Genomic DNA, 18,244 nt, shown 5'->3' with positions numbered 1-18,244 from the left:
TTAAATCATTGATTGAAACCACTAAATCTAATTTTTAAAAACATTGTCGAGGGTCGGACACCTTCGGACTCAACCAACACGTTCAATAATAATCGTAAACATACAACAACAAATACATCTTAATTAAGTATTCAATTCAAATTTAATTTTAATTTTAATTCTAATAAATATAAGAAATTAAAATTATATCAAATTTTAAAAAACTAACCGTTAGAAGCTGAAAATTTTTGCGTGTTTGAACCTTCAGACCAGCAATGCAACAGTTAGTAAACGGGAAGCGATGGCAGCAGCGGGAAGCGATGGCAGCAACGGGAAGCGATGGCAGCAACGGGAAGCGGTGGCAGCAGCGACAGCAGCAGTAAACGGGAACCACCAACGTCAGAGAACCCTCGACGACGCAGCGGTGCGATGGAAGGAAGGCAGTGTGAGGGCAAGCGACAAGAGGAAGGGGTGTGACGCTCTCACCAAGCCACCACGCTAATGCTCCCCCGCACAACTGTTAGGGCTTTGGGAGGCCACTATGGGCGGACGGAGCTCGCAAGAGGTGGCCCAACAACAACGTGGCAGTTCGAACGGAGCGGAGAGCGGCTCCATCAATGGTGCCCCGACATTTGCAGCGCGAAAGAGGATTTTTGAATAGCGAACGGCTGCGCGGAGGTGCGGCTGGCGGAGGAGCGGCTGCGCAGAGGAGCAGTTACGGTGGCTGTGCGGAAGAGTGGAGTGGATGATGGTGGTGGTGTGGAATGCAGTGTGAAGAAGAAAACACAGAGAAGAGAGAAAGAAGAAAGAAGCACGAAGACGAAATAGAGAAAATGAGGGGAAACCCAGCTGGGAAAAAGGGTTGTACTACATCGATTTTATGGAGCAATTGATGTAGTATATGTGTTCTATGCAGAATATCTAGCTTTTTTTCTTTTTTTTTTTGAAAAATGGGTTACATCGGTTTTATGGGACAACCGATGTAATAAAGTTCGCAGAAATTTCAAAAATGCCACCACGCACTGTGTTACATCAATTTTCGTGCAAATGTTGTAATATCTTGTTGTAATATGCTATTTCTGCACTAGTGACAATGACATTCATTAGCATTCATGGAAGAATCCAAGTGTAGTGTTACTCAAAGTAATTAGTAAAAGATAAGTATATAACGTAGTTCAGGCTACAACCTACAGGTAAGGGATATGTAAACTCAATCTTATGCTTGTTATCTTTATATATTCTGCTCTAACTAACTTGAGTGTCAGAGTACTTGCAGGTACCCGCTCCCCTATGGTGCATTGTATCAAACTTGACGAGGATATTTCAATCTTGAAAGCAAAACATATCCCAACAAGTAATAGGAAAATAACAACTATATGTTGTATGACAATTTGGTTCCATATAAAAACATAAATATATAGAAATACAATAATAAAATAATAATATCAATAATAATAATAATATTAATATTAATAATAATAATAATAATAATAATTTTTCGATTTTTATCAACATTTTTTATTTCCAAACAAATATAAAAATATTTTAAAATAAAAAATAATTCTGGTTCTCTTTAAAAACAACATTTAGAAAACAAAACAAAAAATATATCTTTTTCATTTGTATTTGTAAGACTGTTTTATTTATCTTAAGATTATATTTTTATGGATTTTCTTCTCCCTATTGTTTTTATTTTTATTAGATGTCGACTTTTAACTCGGAGATTTTTAACTATAATAATTCTTATTTATACAGATAAATAAGTTTTATAAAGTAAAGATAATAATATGGTCCAATTATTTTAGTTTCTTTTTTTAATTTAATATTGTATTTGATTAACTTAACTTAAATATGATTCGTCCACATTAAAGCAGTTTGGGTTGAATTAATTTTAAGTTTTAATCTTATTTTTTCATTTCCATGGTTAAATTATCAATTAAATTAAAAGATATATATTAAATATATATATATATATATATATATATATATATATATATATATATATATATATATATATATATATATATATATATATAAAGCTAAATATATTATTCATCAAGTGTAATATAACTAATAGTCATATAACTCTTTCGATATATTAACAATAAATCTAATCTACTCTTATCATTAAAAAAATATATCTAACTAAACTAATATATGTTCTTCTCAAACAATAACAAGACATTTTCTGAACCTAAATAACTAAACTAATATATGTTCTTCTCAAACTATAATAAGACATTTTCTGAACCTAAATTTAATAGCAAATAAAGTTTCTCTAATATGATTTTTCGTTCTGTATAGTAAATTTTAATAATAATAATAATAATTCCTCAGTTTTATTTATCATCACAACAATATTTTTTATTTAAAAAAAATATAAAAGTATTTTAAATTAATAAAAAAATATATATCACTTTTTCATTTGTATGATTGTTTTGTTTATCTTAAATTTAAATATCTTATCTTTATCTTTATCTTTCTTATCTATTACCCTAATTTACAATATTGAATTGAGTCTTAGGTTTCCAACAACACATTAATAAACCCTAACCCCTCACTTCCTAAATCAAACGTCTCATTTTCTTCTTGTTTTCTCAAACCTTTCACTCTCTTCTTCTCAAATCTTCCACTTTCTTCTCCTTTCATCATGACATCTTCAACCACGATAATGAACGGTATCAAATCAAACTTCCTCCCAGGCATCTTTATCACACTATCTGTTGTCCTCGTGCTTATGTTTGTCTTTTCCCATCACAAAACGGAAGAAAGAGAAAACTTCTCTGTGAGCAACTCCACCGTGTTCAGCTTCTCCTACAACACCACCACCACCACCTTCTCTTACGACCTCCTTCTTTTCGTCTACTTCCCCTACTCCTACGTCTCCTTCGACTATGTCCAAGCCACGGCCTCGTACCTTAATCATACGTTTGCTTCCAAACCAGATGAAACCTTGGTCCAAGGTTTCACCGGACAACTCATCATGCGCTTCAACGGTCACTATGTCGCGCTTTTCACTGAGGATCAACTTTTGACCTTACACAAGGACCACATGGCAGGGCTTTACAACATCACTGTCACAATATGGCCATCGGATATAGACTCCAACAATGGCAAAACAGGGGTTCTAAACAACGTTGTTCTATGTTACATACAAGTTCCTCTTCAATCTAGGGTTTTCTGTCGTAGAACCAATGATGATTGTTAAGAAGAGTTGCAGAAAAGTGATGATTTTTACACTTCATTTTTACTATTTTTATTTGGTTCATGGATTAAAGGTTCTTGTGTAGAAGTTTTGGGGTTTTCTGAATGTTAATTAATTGCTATCATGCAATGTAAACCAATTATTTTTGTTCTTTTTCTGGTGCAAGAGTTTGGAAATCACATAAACTGTGTTACTGCATTTGTTTGTTCATCAACGATCTTAGGTTAGGATTTGAGATTTTGTGAAGATAAGCTATATATTATTGGTATGAAACTTAAGGTTTAGATATGATTAGGGTTCTACCAGATTTTTGTCGATGTTGATTGAGATTTCTTTTTGAATCATAACTTGATAGGATTAGGTAGGTACAGTTTTCTTTAACTAATATGTTTCGAGAAAATTACAAAATATATATATATATATATATATATATATATATATATATATATATATATATATATATATATATATATATATATATATATATATATATATATATATATATACACGAAAACACATATCTGGTGTTCGTAATTTTTAATTTTTATCAAAATTTGAATTAATTTCTAAAAAAGAAATATATATATATATATATATATATATATAAAATAAACTTTTAAAATAGTTATTAAATAAAATAATTTTTAAAAGTAAAATAAATTGTTAGAATAATGGTTAAAGATAAACTATTTTTAAAATAATAAGTAAAATTTTAAAAAAATATATATACGAAAAAAATAAATTTTTAATATAATTTTTAAAATAAAAGAGGTTTTTAAAATAAAAATTAAAAATAAACTATTTATAAAATAATAATTAAGAATAAAATTGAAAAAAAATTCTTTATATATTGTTATATATATATATATATATATATATATATATATATATATATATATATATATATATATATATATATATAATGTTATCGTAACTTTTTAGTTTTGAGTATAATACTTTTTATAAAGTTTTTAAAATAGAAAAAATTACATATCATAATTGTTAACTATAACTACAAATTTTACAAATTTTATGTTTATCATGATCACTGTCATATTACTTTTTTCTTATATTTTTAATATATACAGATATTAAATATATGGTGAGAACTCTATAGACCGGGTAACTTTTTATGTTTTATTATGAATAGAAATATACAAGTAAAAAGTACGCATTTTCATCTAATTAAAAGAAAATAATTAGGAATTAGTTTTATATTATTATATTTAGGAGACAAAAAGGTAGTTGAAATAAAATGAGATCTATTACTTATCTTGTGAGCAGTGTTATTTATACTACTTGGATGGACTTAGTTATACATGATTATGTCGTCTTAGAATTTTTTTAATATGTTTATTTATCCTTAATCACTCTGTGATTTGTCTTTTGCCTAGCGTGTGTGGCCCTTTGGTCTAGGTTGAGACATCATTAACCTTCTAGTTGTAAGGACATACTCGGCCAATATGTGTACACTAACCCTCTAGTGTTGAGATATTCTTAGTCGAGTGTTTTAGTGAAGTTGTTATTATTTCATATTGTCCTTAAGGAAGTTGAGGTATCTTCACCTTTCTCTATGGTCTTAGCATACTTGCTTCATGTTTCCAAAGTTGTTGTGTTAGTTTCAAACTTCGTCGAAACGTCTTTGACTTCTTAAGTGTTCTGATGTTTCCAATAAGAAAAATTCATGTTTTGGTGTGTTGCCCTCTTGGGCTATATCGGCATAGGGTACACTAGTCCCCCAACCTTGAAGACATGCAATGGATGAAAAGGCTGAAAAGTGACAAGTCTTGTATGGGTCTGGTACAAAGTGAGAAGAGATCCTAGAATAATAGATGTTTGGAGTTAGAAGAGAAAGCAACCTTCCTGAGAGCTAGCCAAAAGTGACTCATTTATCGAAGGAAATGAAGGTTTCCTATGACAACCTCAACAAGGAGGTTTGGGACTTAAAAGGAATGGTGGTTTTTAAGCAAGAGTTAGTTAGGCTTTCGAAAGTCTACTCTCCAGGATCTTGCATCTCCACGAAGTCGAGGATAACTCAATAATGGTTCAAGATTGCAGATCGCGAATTATGTGAGAATATAAACAGAAGCACTTGGTTAGTTTAGCAAGTTGGATATTTTAAAAGATATTTTAGGTATTTAAGAAGATTCTTTGAGTTTATTGTTAGGAAAGGATATGTTGGTTGTGATTTGGTAGTTATCTTGTAGAGGTATTATTTTACAGCAACTGATTATGTAAATCTGCTAAAGTTGTAACGGATTCACCTATAAATAAGAACTTTACTCCCATGGTCAAGGGGCGCAATTATTTTAACCTAACCGAGTTATTAGCTAAGGTTAAAATACTTCTTTCAAATGTCTTTAGTCTAAGGTTATTTTACCCCTTTTTTTACCAGAACATTGGCGCCTACCGTGGGGTCCGGTAAAACTCGATCCCAACTCCACTTACCATAAGAAATTTACCACAATAAGGAATAGAAAAAACAACTCCAACCACCAAGAGGAGAATGAGAACGACAACACTCCCAATAATGCAGCAGATTCCGCCTCTGCAATACTCAAAGAAACTTTTGACATATTCAAGTCATGAGAAGATGACCGATCTATCCTCAGTCTCCATTTACAAATCAACAATTAATCCTTCGATCTAAACTTACGCTCTTTCTCGATACAGGTAAAAAAAAAAAACCAAAGTTCCAAGTATGTTTCTATTTTTTTTTTTACATAAAAAAGTTAATAATAAAATTGGGCAAAAATAACAAACCAAAAAATCTAAATGATTTCCTGATCACATAGTCATAAATTATTCTAATCTTCTTGTATTATCTAAGTTCACAAGCATAAATTTAATAGTTTTACAAATTGGATTAAATGATTTCTTTAGGGCACTAAAAATAAAAAGTCGGAACGATTAATTTAAAGAAAATATTAAATTTTGTAATTTATAAAATATATGTTTAGCATGAATATTTTGTTTAATATTATTAAATAAATATTTTTTAGTGTGAAGTATTTTATATTTGGAGAAGTTTTAAGTAAGATATTCTTAATAGAATAATTTAGGAAGAACTAATCTACCATAAAGTTGTTTCAAAATCTCAATATAATTATTTTATATGGCGTTGGAATCATAAAATAAGATTGTTTAAATGTATAGACTAAGATTTCGATAGATATGATAAACTGTGAATATTTTAGTAAATATTGTTAGTTGATATCTTTAGAATAAATTTATTATTACTAGATTTAAATATTTTTTTAGTATAAATATTTTCTGCTGCTACTTTATTCTAATAATAAACATAATTATTTTATTACCGTATGTTATTTTAATCAGTTTAAAAATTTCTATGATAATTCTGGGTCCCAATGCTCGAAGACAAATTCGAGCCATGACGCTCGAAGACAAATTCGAGCCATGACGCTCGATGATAATTTTGGGCCCCAATACTCAAAGACAAATCTGAGTCACGACGCTCGATGATAATTACGGGCCCCGATGCTCAAAGACAAATCAAAGCCACAACACTCGATGATAATTTTGGGTCCCAATGCTCGAAGACAATTCCGGACCCCGATGCTCGATGACAATTCTGGACCTTGATACTCGATGATAATTCCGGACCCCGATGCTCGATGATAATTTCGGACCCCGATGCTCGATGACAAATCCAAACCACGACACTTGATGTCGAGCCATGTTCCTCAATGATTTATGCAGGTAACTAGTGAGTTAATCTCTTTGTTTAAGAGATTAACAACTGGACGTAGGATCTTTTGATCTGAACCAGTATAAATATCAGTGTGCATCTTTCTCCTTTAAACTCTTTATTTATCTGCACTTGCATTTAAAGTAACTGTGATTTTAAGTTAATCATTTAAATTTTGAGAAAAAATTTTAAAACCTGTTAAGACTTATAAAAATCCAATTCACCTCCCCTCTTGATTTTTGAACATAGTTTAAATATTCCATTGCGCAATACCAACAACTAGGATTGTAAGTGCAGCCAAAATGGAGAAGATTAGTTCCTTTCTGATGACTATGTAATTAGGTTAAGGTGTTAAAAGATTTTATTTGATTATGTTGAATTGAGAGCTCGTTTTTCAACCGACACTCTTATTATAATTGATGATAAGTGCATTACAAGTATTGAGAGCTCGTTTCTCAACTGATACTCTTATTATAATTGATGATAAGTGCATTGTAAGAACTGAGACCTCCTCTTTTTGCCAACCTGCTTAGTACAATTGTGTTAAATAATCTGATATTAAGAACTCATCTTTTTGCTGACCTCTTCAGCACGACTGATTTTACACAGAATCGGATACGGAGAGCTCACTCTATAACCGAGTGTTCTATTGTTCACGTGGTAATCAATTTGTAGGATTGAGAGCTCGGTTTATGAACGAGTGTTTAATTGCTTTAGTATTATAATCAATTTGCAGGACTGAGAGCTCAGTCTATAACTGAGTGTTCTATTGTTTGGTAATCAATTTGCAGGATTCAAAGCTCGATTTATGAACAAGTGGTTAATTGCTTTAATATTATAATTAATTTGCAGGACTGAGAGCTCGGTCAGAACCGAGTGTTCTTGTTTACATGATAATCAATTTGCAAGATTGGGAGCTCAGTTTATGAATGAGTGTGACTTGCTTTAGCAGTGATAACCAACAATAATAAATGCAGATAAGCCAATAAACAAGGAGGTATTAACTATGAAGACAAGGGAGCAAATCTGTAATGCTAAATAACAAAGAAGAGATAGGGGAAGTACTTGGAAAAAGAAGGAGTAGCAGAAGAAGGGGAGTAGCGGAATGAGTGAGGAAGAAATGAGAAAAGGAAAAGGTGATTTAGGTATGATAACTGCAGAAGTGAGTGGGAGGGGATTCATGCTAATCGTGGTTTGAAAAAGGGTCATTGGATGAGAAACACGTGGTAGGGGGTAGGTGAGAAGTCGTGATGATGGATAGGTAGTGGGGAGAAGCAATTATTGAAGAGACAACTTCTAAGTTCCTCATCTCGAGAAGAGGAAACTCAAAAGTTGGAGAGCTATATACTCTTCAGGATCCTGCATCTCCATAAAGCCGAGGATAACTCAATAATGGTTCAAGATTGCATATCGCAGATTATGTGAGAATATAAACATAAACACTTGGTTAGTTTAGTAAGTTAGATATTTTAAAAGATATTTTAGGTATTTAAGAAGATTCTTTTAGTTTATTGTTAGGAAAGGATATGTTGGTTGTGATTTGGTAGTTATCTTGTAGAGGTATTATTTTACAACAACTGATTATGTAAATCTCCTAAAGTTGTAACTGATTCACAAGAACTTTACTCCCATGATCAAGGGACGGAATTATTTTGGCCTAAATGATTTATTAGCTAAGGTTAAAATATCTTTTTTTTTGTTTTCAGTCTAAGGTTATTTTACATCTTTTTTTATCGGAACGGAAAGTCTTTATGATGTTTCTTTGGAGGACAAGCGCCTTGATGTTTAGGAGGTCTCTACAGGGATGATTTAACTTTACAAATATATGTATTGGGGAACCATCTAGATCACTGTTTTATAAGCTGAATTTTATGGAAAATTATATTTTGATAAAAAAAAATTGACAAATTTTGACAAAATTTTCATAAATAGAATTAAAGTAAATAATGTTTTTTAATCAAAATAAAATAATAAAGTTGTACTTTTTTTTACCCAAATTGATAATTTATCAAAATTTATTAAAAAAAACTTTGTTGAAGTATATTTTATGAATTTTATATCAGCAAAGTTAGAGAGTAACATTCTTAACTTTAAAGATTAAAGATGAGACTTGTATTTAAATTATTCTTACTTCTATTTTGAAGTGACGTGAATGATCGGATGTATTTGAACAAGAATTATTTCATTTAAAATCATTAGTTCTCCATTAATTATTATATTTTTTTAACAATTTTATTATTTCTTAATTATTTTTAAACATTTTCTATTTACCTTTTAAAAAAGTTTAATTAAAATAATTATTTTATCAGTATCATATTTTAAGCAACAATTTATTTAAATTTAACAATTTTTTTTTATTTTACCATTTTTTAACTTAATTATTTTTTTAATTAAAAAATTACCTATAAAATAAATAAAAGTTCTTTACAATAAAATTGTGAAAATTATTTAATTTTTTTATTTTATAATTAAAATAATAACAATAATAATTTTACTATCTTTTATTATCATAAAAAAATAACACATTCACATGTTTTCACTAGTATAATTAATAGTATATAACTCTTGATATATTATCAATATATTTAATAACTGCTTTTCTCAAACTAATAAGACATTTTATCTGAACCTAAATTTAAGAATAAATTGTAGAAAAGAAATAAATATACGAAGAACGATGATATATTATTGAATGTGTATAAATTATTATAAAAAAATATTTTATATACACACAAAATTAATCTTATATGATACAAAAATAAATGGGTCTGAAACATGAGTTTAAAGAATAGATCTTGTTTGTGTTAATACAATAATAATTTTTTAATATAACTTTTATTTTAATATAATAAATACTAATAATAATAATTCTTATTTTTTATTTATTTAGAAAAATGATATTTTGACAAATAATTATCTTTTATAAAAAAAGATATTAAAACTTCAAGACTTTATCTTTGTAACTTCCATTAAAAGATAAAAAGTTTATTCTATTCAGTAACTTTATCCATTTTATCAACAAAATTATTGTAAAAAAAAATCATAATTTTCGTTTTATTTATCTTCGCAACAATATTTTTATTTCCAAACATAAATAAAAGTATTTTAAATCAAAAAAAAAATATAAGTTTTTAATATTTGTATGGATGTTTTATTTACCCTAAATTTAAACATCTTATCGTTATCTTCATTTCTTCTCATCATCTTTTATCTTTATCTTTTCCTCTAATTTAGAATCTTCAAAAACATTAACCCATCCTTTCTAGATCTTACACCAAACCACAAATCATCAAAAAACATTTCACTCTCTTCTTCTCCTTTCATCATGACATGTTCAAGCAGAACAATGGAGTGTTTCAAATCAAAGTACTTTTGGGTATACATCATCACCATAATTGTTTTCCTCTTGCTCTATTTCGTCTTTGAAAGCAACCGTGACGATGACGACGACGGTGATCACAACTTCTCTGTCAACAACTCCACCGTGCTCAGCTTCTCCTACAACGCCACCACCGCCACCTTCTCTTACAACCTCCTTCTTTTCGTCGCCATCCCCGACATCTACGTCTCCCTCGGTTACGTCAATGCCACAGTCTCGTATCTCGATCATAGGTTCGCTTCCAAACCAGATGAAACCTTGGTCCGAGGTTTCACCGGATTCAGAATGCGCTTCAATGGTGACTATGTCGTGCCTTTCACTCAGGATCAACTTTCGGCGTTACAAAAGGACCACGTGGCAGGACTTTACAACATCACTGTCAGAATATGGCCGTCGAACCCGATCAACAACCATAGGAAAATTGGGCTTCTAAAGCCACTTGTTCTATGTGATATACAAGTTCCTCTTCAATCTAGGGTTTCGTGTGATTGGATCACAGAGGATTAGGAATAGTTGCATAACAGTGAAGATTATTACACTTTTTTTTTTTTGTTCATGGATTAAAGGTTCTTGTTTAGAAGTTTTGGTTTTTTTTTTTTTAATGTAAATTAATTACTATTACTATTAGCATACAATGGAAACGAATTGTTTCTCGTACAAGAGTTTGGAAATCACATAGAGTGTATTACTGCATTTATTTGTTCATAATGATACCCAGTTTTCAGATTAGGATTTGAGATTAAGTGAAGATAAGATATTATTGGTATGAAACGTAAGGTTTAGAGTGTGATTAGGGTTGTGTGAGATTTTTTCAATGTTGATTGAAGTTCCTTTATTGAATGATGACTTGTTAGGATTAGGTTTGTATGATATATCAAAGTCAGAGAGTATATTATGGCAAGATAATCTCTTCTAGTTTTCTTTAACTATTATGTTTCCAGAAAATTAATATATATATATATATATATATATATATATATATATATATAATTTACTTTTTAGTTTTGAGTATAATACTTTTTATATTATTTTATATATCAAATCATAACCTTTGAACCATTATACTTTTAAATAGAAAAAATTACATCATAATTATTGACTATAATTAATACTTTATATTTATGTTTATCGTGATCGCTATCATAATTACTTGTTTCTTATATTTTTGTAGTAAATTTATAACTTATTTGATAATTAAAAGCATGGTGGGATCTAATGGTGGTGAGGTTGACGAATGGGACCAACTTCTATTTCAAAAATATAAGAATTCAATTCAGGAAAAAGAAATAGAAAGACAAAAATGAATTATAATGATCAACTTAGTAATTAAGTTTTATTCTTTTTAAAGACTTGTTAATTAGATCTAATTAGTGATTGATTTTATAAGTACAATGTTCACATTATAAAAAAAATGTAAAATTATTTATTATGCAATTCAGTTACGGTGACATGACCACATTATATAACATTTAGACATTTAAAGAAAAAATATATATTTAATATTATATTTATAAAAAGGGATATTTTTTATCTTTCAAAATGCATAAAAAATTATGAAAACGATATAAAGTAAGACTAATGAAAGTAAATCACTAATGCAAAAAGGGTTTTTAACATCACCATTTAAACGTTAGGTATAGTGATATCCAACATTAAAAATGCATTATAACAATTTTGTAAATAATTCGCCAATTAACATCAGCCCACTATATATCTGATGTCAATTTCAAAATTGACGTCAACCCACCCTAACTCTAACGTCACCATTTAGATGTCAGGCACAGTGATATCCAATGTTAAAAATGCATGATAACAATTTTGTAAATAATTCGTCAATTGACGTCAGTCCACCATATATTTGATGTCAATTTCAAAATTGATGTTAGCCCACCCTAGCTCTGACATCAAATTGTTATTTTAGAAAAGTGTAAGAAACAACGTGAGCCTCATTTTCTCTTCACTTTTCTCTTCGTGCAAGCTTCAATTGAGTTCACCCAGCAAATGCAGTGATGACAAGGATGTCCAACGTGGTTTTCGTTTCATTTTCACTCACGTTAATGTTATTTCGCTGCCCTCTATAACAATTTTTCTTGTTCTCACATTGATTTTCGTGTAGCATTCCCAAGTGTGTTTTCAAGGTTCCAAGGTTACCCAATGGCAGCATCATTAAGGTTGTTGTGTTTTCATCTTCTTCCTTATTTTAGGGTTCTGTAGAGTGTTCATGTTTGAGATATTTCTCATAACTTCAAAGTTATCAAGATTTATTAGTGAAAAACTTCAAATAATCATAAATTTTGTTACGAATCTCAAATGTATACACTCCAAAAATTATAGTTGTAGGAAATGACGAAAGTTGTAGCAAATGGGGTAACGAACGCGTTAGCCAATACCTAAAGGGGATTGAGGTTCTAGAATTTTATAAAATTCATCGTTTAAGGCATATTTTTTTCCAATTTCTCCATACTTTACAGTTTTATTTGAGATACACATAGTATTTAGACAATTCTAGAAATTTTTGTGGTACATTCTTGTATTACATATTGATTCTTCATGATTTTGGTGGAGGAAAATATTGATGAATTTAAAAAAAACCTAAAATTATCGTATGTCATCCTTACAAAAAAGTCAATGTTCAGAGATAACGTACATCAATTTAACGTGTCTTGTTATGACGCCAAACCTTCAACAGATTTCAAAAGTCTAAGTTAAGTCTTGTTAATGAATTCAAACCAACTCCAGTAAGTATAGAAACATTGATAATCAGAATTATAATATAAATAATTTGAATATATATATATATATATACTAATTAATATTTTTATTAATTAACTTTCAATTTAAAATTTAATTGCAAGGAAAATTTATTATATGTTCAATAAATATCCACGACGAGTTGAATAAATATCTATGATAACTTTTCTATTTTTATTTATCATGATAACGATAAGAATAATTTACAAAAAGTATCGTGTGTACAATTTTTTTGAAAACAAAATCATATTTATTTTTTTAACCTGAAAAAAAAAAACACATTTCAAAGTTTAAAACCAATTTTAAAAAATTACATTTTTAAATAAATTAAAACCATAAATTCACATGATGTTTGCATCTTTTGGATATTTTTTACATATAATTTAGATTTAAAAATTTTCGTATCACAACTTCTCATGAACAAACTTCTCATATCTCTCATTCTCATCAAAAGCTTCTTCAAACCCTAAATCATCACTCCCTCTCTCTGAGTTCTCTCTTTCCACCAACAAAAATTCACATGGAAAATAAAGTGTATTAAATTAAAGTTCTTATGGTTATTCATAATTAAAGTCGGTTGAATCACTTTTCTAATTTATTATAGGATTAAATATGTTTTTGTTCCTTTGGTCAATTTTGAAATTAGTTTATTTTAAAAATTTTGATCAATTTAGTCCTTCATATTTCGAAATACGTGAATTTAGTTATTTTAATCAAATTTTGTTAAATTTATTTGACATTTCAAGCGCGTTTCATAATAGTGTTTGACTTAACACTAAAATAAAAACGTGTCAAATAATATAAACAACTCAAATACAATGCGTACGAAACATCGAATAAACCTAAAACAAATTGATTAAAAAGACTACACCCACGTATTTTGAAAGATGAAAGACTAAATTGGTCCAAAATTTTTAAATAGACTAATTTCAAAATTTACTAAAATTTAAAAGACCAAAAATATATTTAACCCTTTATTATATGATCTAAATTTTCCGATTTTTGATGATTTTTTAAATCAGTGTTTTTTCACTAATATGACTAGAAATGAAACTACCTTCATTTGTCACAATTTGCGTACTACACTTCCTTTTAGCCTGAAATGGGTCAAACAAATAATTTTAAATGGGCCTTAATACAAGCCCAAATGGTGCACGTAAGCCCTCATGTGATTCCTCCAAGAAAGATGAAATAACACTGCAAGCAAGTCCCAAAATAATTCAACTCAATACTAATAATATTAATCAATAATAATTTGATAATGTGAATTGTTTTTTTTTGACCTTTCTTGACAAGTTTTTTATCCTTATAAAGTATAATTTTATTGATTGAATAGACTCTTCAGCATAAGTAGCAATTATACTATTACGAAAGATTCATCAAAGATTACAAGTGTTTGTAACTATAAAAACTAATAAAGTTCATTTTTATAACTATTTTTTTGTGTATAAATTTTGTATAATTTTAAGGTAAATTCAAATAATATTTTTCATTTTGATAATTATTTTTAATTGCAAATACATTTTTAATTTTTCTAAAAAAGAGTAGACTCTAATACTTAAATTTAAACAAAAAACATGTTCATTTCTATTATTTTTTAGGAAAAAAATAGTTTATTTTTGTTTAATAGAATTTTTTTTAATCATACGCAAGTTTTTTGGGAAAAATACAAAAAATATATATATATTTTCAAAAGTAGGTTTATATGTAAAATTGAGCCCATGTCAAGAATGTTATAAATATTTTATATATATATATATATATATATATATATATATATATATATATATATATATATATATATATATATATATATATATAAAAGAACTTTTTTAAGATCTAGTAATTAGCAATATTTGTTTCGTAAAAATTAGTGTTTAATGCTTAGTTTGTTAAAATGTTCTCAGACCTGTAGTGGTCATCACTGCTCAGCGTCACCTGATCAACCTTCGGTGCTAATCAGTTCGTAAAAGGTGGTGCTCAATGACACCATTATGGGGCTCAATGTTATATCAAAAAATCAGGATTTCTATGAGGTGATTAAGGGAACTTTAACCTGTCCAATTGATTAATTTGGTACTCCTCTTTTAGTATTTTGAGTCCAAACAATTTTCATAAGATAGAGCTTATAGCAAATTACTCAATTGCTTAGATTTCAATTATATCATTCACACACCAAAGCATATTGCAAACACTTAACATACAATTATCATCCAAATTACACAAGATCACAATAGACATACATACATACTATATCAAATTCATCAAACACAGCCAAATTTCATCCCTAAAGCAAAAGATTAGTAACATGCACAACATTAATTTAATAAACTCACACAACACATATTAAAACTAGCTTCCTTTACCTGACCAAGCAACTCATATGACCCAAACAACTCTATGAACTCTAAACTACCTCTAACCACACAGATGTTCTATCTACACATAGAACAATCACAAGAACAATCAAGACCTATTGTTATGATCACTGATCAACAAAGACTCATACGCAAGATTTAGCTCCTAAGAGATAGGAGTGAGTATAACGGGTGCAAGTCTTGGAGTTTGCTCAATACACTTGACTTATGGAAATAAAGTCAAATGTCTAAGTCTTGTGGATCATGAGGGTTATGGTTATCTTTGTGCCGATATAGGTGTGTTTTTGTAGACATTTGATTGTTGTTAAGAGTATGCGATGGTTGAATTGAATGGAATTAAAATTCATCCTAATATTATATATTATAAATGATATGTGTGGTTATATTTACACTAGTTGACCTTGTTATCTATGAGTTGTGATTTGTTCATGAAGATCGAGGTGTGAGGGTTGTGTTGTGATGATTGAGGCTTGGAGTTGAATTATTGAATTAAAATCAGATGATGAATTTTATCTGTGATGCAGTTTTGATTGATTAACCATACTTACAATAGAGATGAGGAAAGTGTAATAAATGGTGGAACATATAACTTGTGTAAAGAATTATTATGTACATTCGTTGAAAATATTGATTTTAATTTGATAATGGAATTGACATATGTAGTATTTGTTAATTTTCACTAGCTTACCCTCCTGTTTGTGGTTATGGTTTTCACCTGTGATGATCATATGTTCTACATGATCACAAAGTATCATGCAGGTGGTGGAGGAAATAGAAGTGAGGTCTCAAAGCTCTTCGATATATATATTATTATATTTGATAGTACCTCCTAGGATGTCATAATTATATATTTCTTCTGAAAAATATTTGAACCAAATTCTTGGAGGGTTGTAAATATATTAAGTATATGCATAATTTCATGATGCTAGTGACCATTATTAATCATGTAATGAACAAATTGGTAGTGTGATATATGCTAATTGGGTCATTATCTTTTGTTATCAAAGCAGTTCTTCCTTAGGATAGTCTGAGTTTGTAGGTTTGTTGTGCTTCTGCAGTATGTGAATAACTATTCAAGTTCCAATTTACTAATTAGGTTAGTGAAAATAACAGTATTAAGAGAGAAATAATCTTGAAGGAGTGATGAACTTACATATTTATAACTAAATTTAAGATGATTTTTTGTCTTAATTCTGGTCATTTTTATCTGTGAGTGATTTGAAGATAGTCACATTATTTGATTGTGCATATATGTTTGATTTGGGTATAAGAGGTTTATTTGCTTTGAATGTTTGTTTTATTAAAAACTCTCGATTTTGTTATTAGGACTTTTTTTTTTGTATAGTATTGAACGTTGTTTTAAATACCTTCTTTCTTTCTTCTGATGCTGAAAATATAAATTATTTGGGATGAATTTATGAATATTGCGCACACAAAAAATAATACTAAAAGTGATGCTTTTTAATGTTTATCATATTTTTATTTGAGTAAAATTGGTGTTAATCCATTTATAAAATAACAAAATTATATAAAATATTATTGTTCAACTATATTTCGTACGGTTCTTATAAATAAGCTTGTTTCTTGGGCATTATCCCTATACATTAGACGTGAGATTTACCTACAATTAAGTTTTTCAATAGTTGTTATCCATAATAAATAAATATTATGTATCAAGATATTTAGTGACCAAAAGATATATATTATATATATATATATATATATATATATATATATTATTAGAAAATAAATTTATATTTAGTTTATTATCACAGTGTGTAAATTGATGACTTTTCGATTCATATATTATTACTTATTTAACTTTTAATTGATATAGAATCTTTAACAAAGTCTTCACATCAATAACATCAAATATAGAAATATAAAACTTGAGAATAGATAACATGATAGATTTAATTAATTTCAAATGGGATAAACTGCTATATTATATAAAAAATAAGTTTAAATTTAACTTATCATTACAATATTAATTTATAAAATAAGAATTATATCTACTTATATACTCTGTAAATTAATTTTATATTATAAGATCCCTATCACAGTATTTTATATGCCTAATGCATTCATATTATTTTTCTTTGTATTTTCTTTCTTATAGGAAAACCTACACACAAAATATCATCTTAATTTTCATTTTCCTTGGCTCTTTCTTTCATTTTCCATTCACTCTTTTCCCTTTCTATCACCAAACCTAACATACCGAAGTACTTATTTTTGCTTAAAGAACAAATTATATATTCCTTCTATTTCAAACCCACTTATGTTTTATCATTTAAAAAAAAATCACATGGAGTGGCATTCTTTCTTTAGTTTTCATCAAAATATTAAAACTTATACCATAAAATTTATTTCAAATAAACTACACTAGCTTAATATTTTTATTAATATCATAGATACCAACCTTAACCCTGTTGCAAAAATGAAATTGTAGTAACAAAAAACGAGAAAATAACAAATTTTATCTAAAAAAAAGTGAAAAACCTAACTTAATCTTTTAAATGTATAAAAAGTTTAAGAGTTATATATGTTTTCGATCCCCAAATTTGGATACAAGATTAAAATTCGTGTATGTTTTAAATTTTAATATAATTATGTCCTTAAACTTTATAAATGAACAGATTTAAAAAAATTTCAAACCTAATTGTGTGAATTTTTTTTAACATATTAAATAATATTTTAGATTGATGTATGAGTTATTTGCACAATTTGATACATTACAATTCAAATGCAAACAATTGGGTTAAAAGAATTGTAGCCAATGACGAATCATCACCAATATTTTTGGAAGAGGTAAATAATACATTAAAAATTTATATATTTAA

The 18,244-nt window shown here is 28.4% G+C and overlaps 1 protein-coding gene across 1 annotated transcript; it reads left to right on the top strand.

The window, feature by feature from the left end:
- Positions 1-10,239: 10,239 nt before the first annotated feature.
- LOC146881990 (uncharacterized) lies at positions 10,240-10,779 on the top strand. Its single transcript, XM_085668128.1, has one exon. The coding sequence runs from the start codon at positions 10,240-10,242 to the stop codon at positions 10,777-10,779; it is 540 nt and encodes a 179-aa protein (XP_085524254.1).
- The last annotated feature ends 7,465 nt before the right edge of the window (positions 10,780-18,244 follow it).

The sequence above is a fragment of the Vigna unguiculata genome, chromosome 10 (genome assembly GCF_037176805.1).
Source record: "Vigna unguiculata cultivar grain cowpea cultivar isolate G323 ecotype 2 chromosome 10, ASM3717680v1, whole genome shotgun sequence".
NCBI lineage: Eukaryota > Viridiplantae > Streptophyta > Magnoliopsida > Fabales > Fabaceae > Vigna > Vigna unguiculata.
Note: the sequence above shows the minus strand (reverse complement) of the source record. Positions and strands in the feature narration are given on the sequence as shown.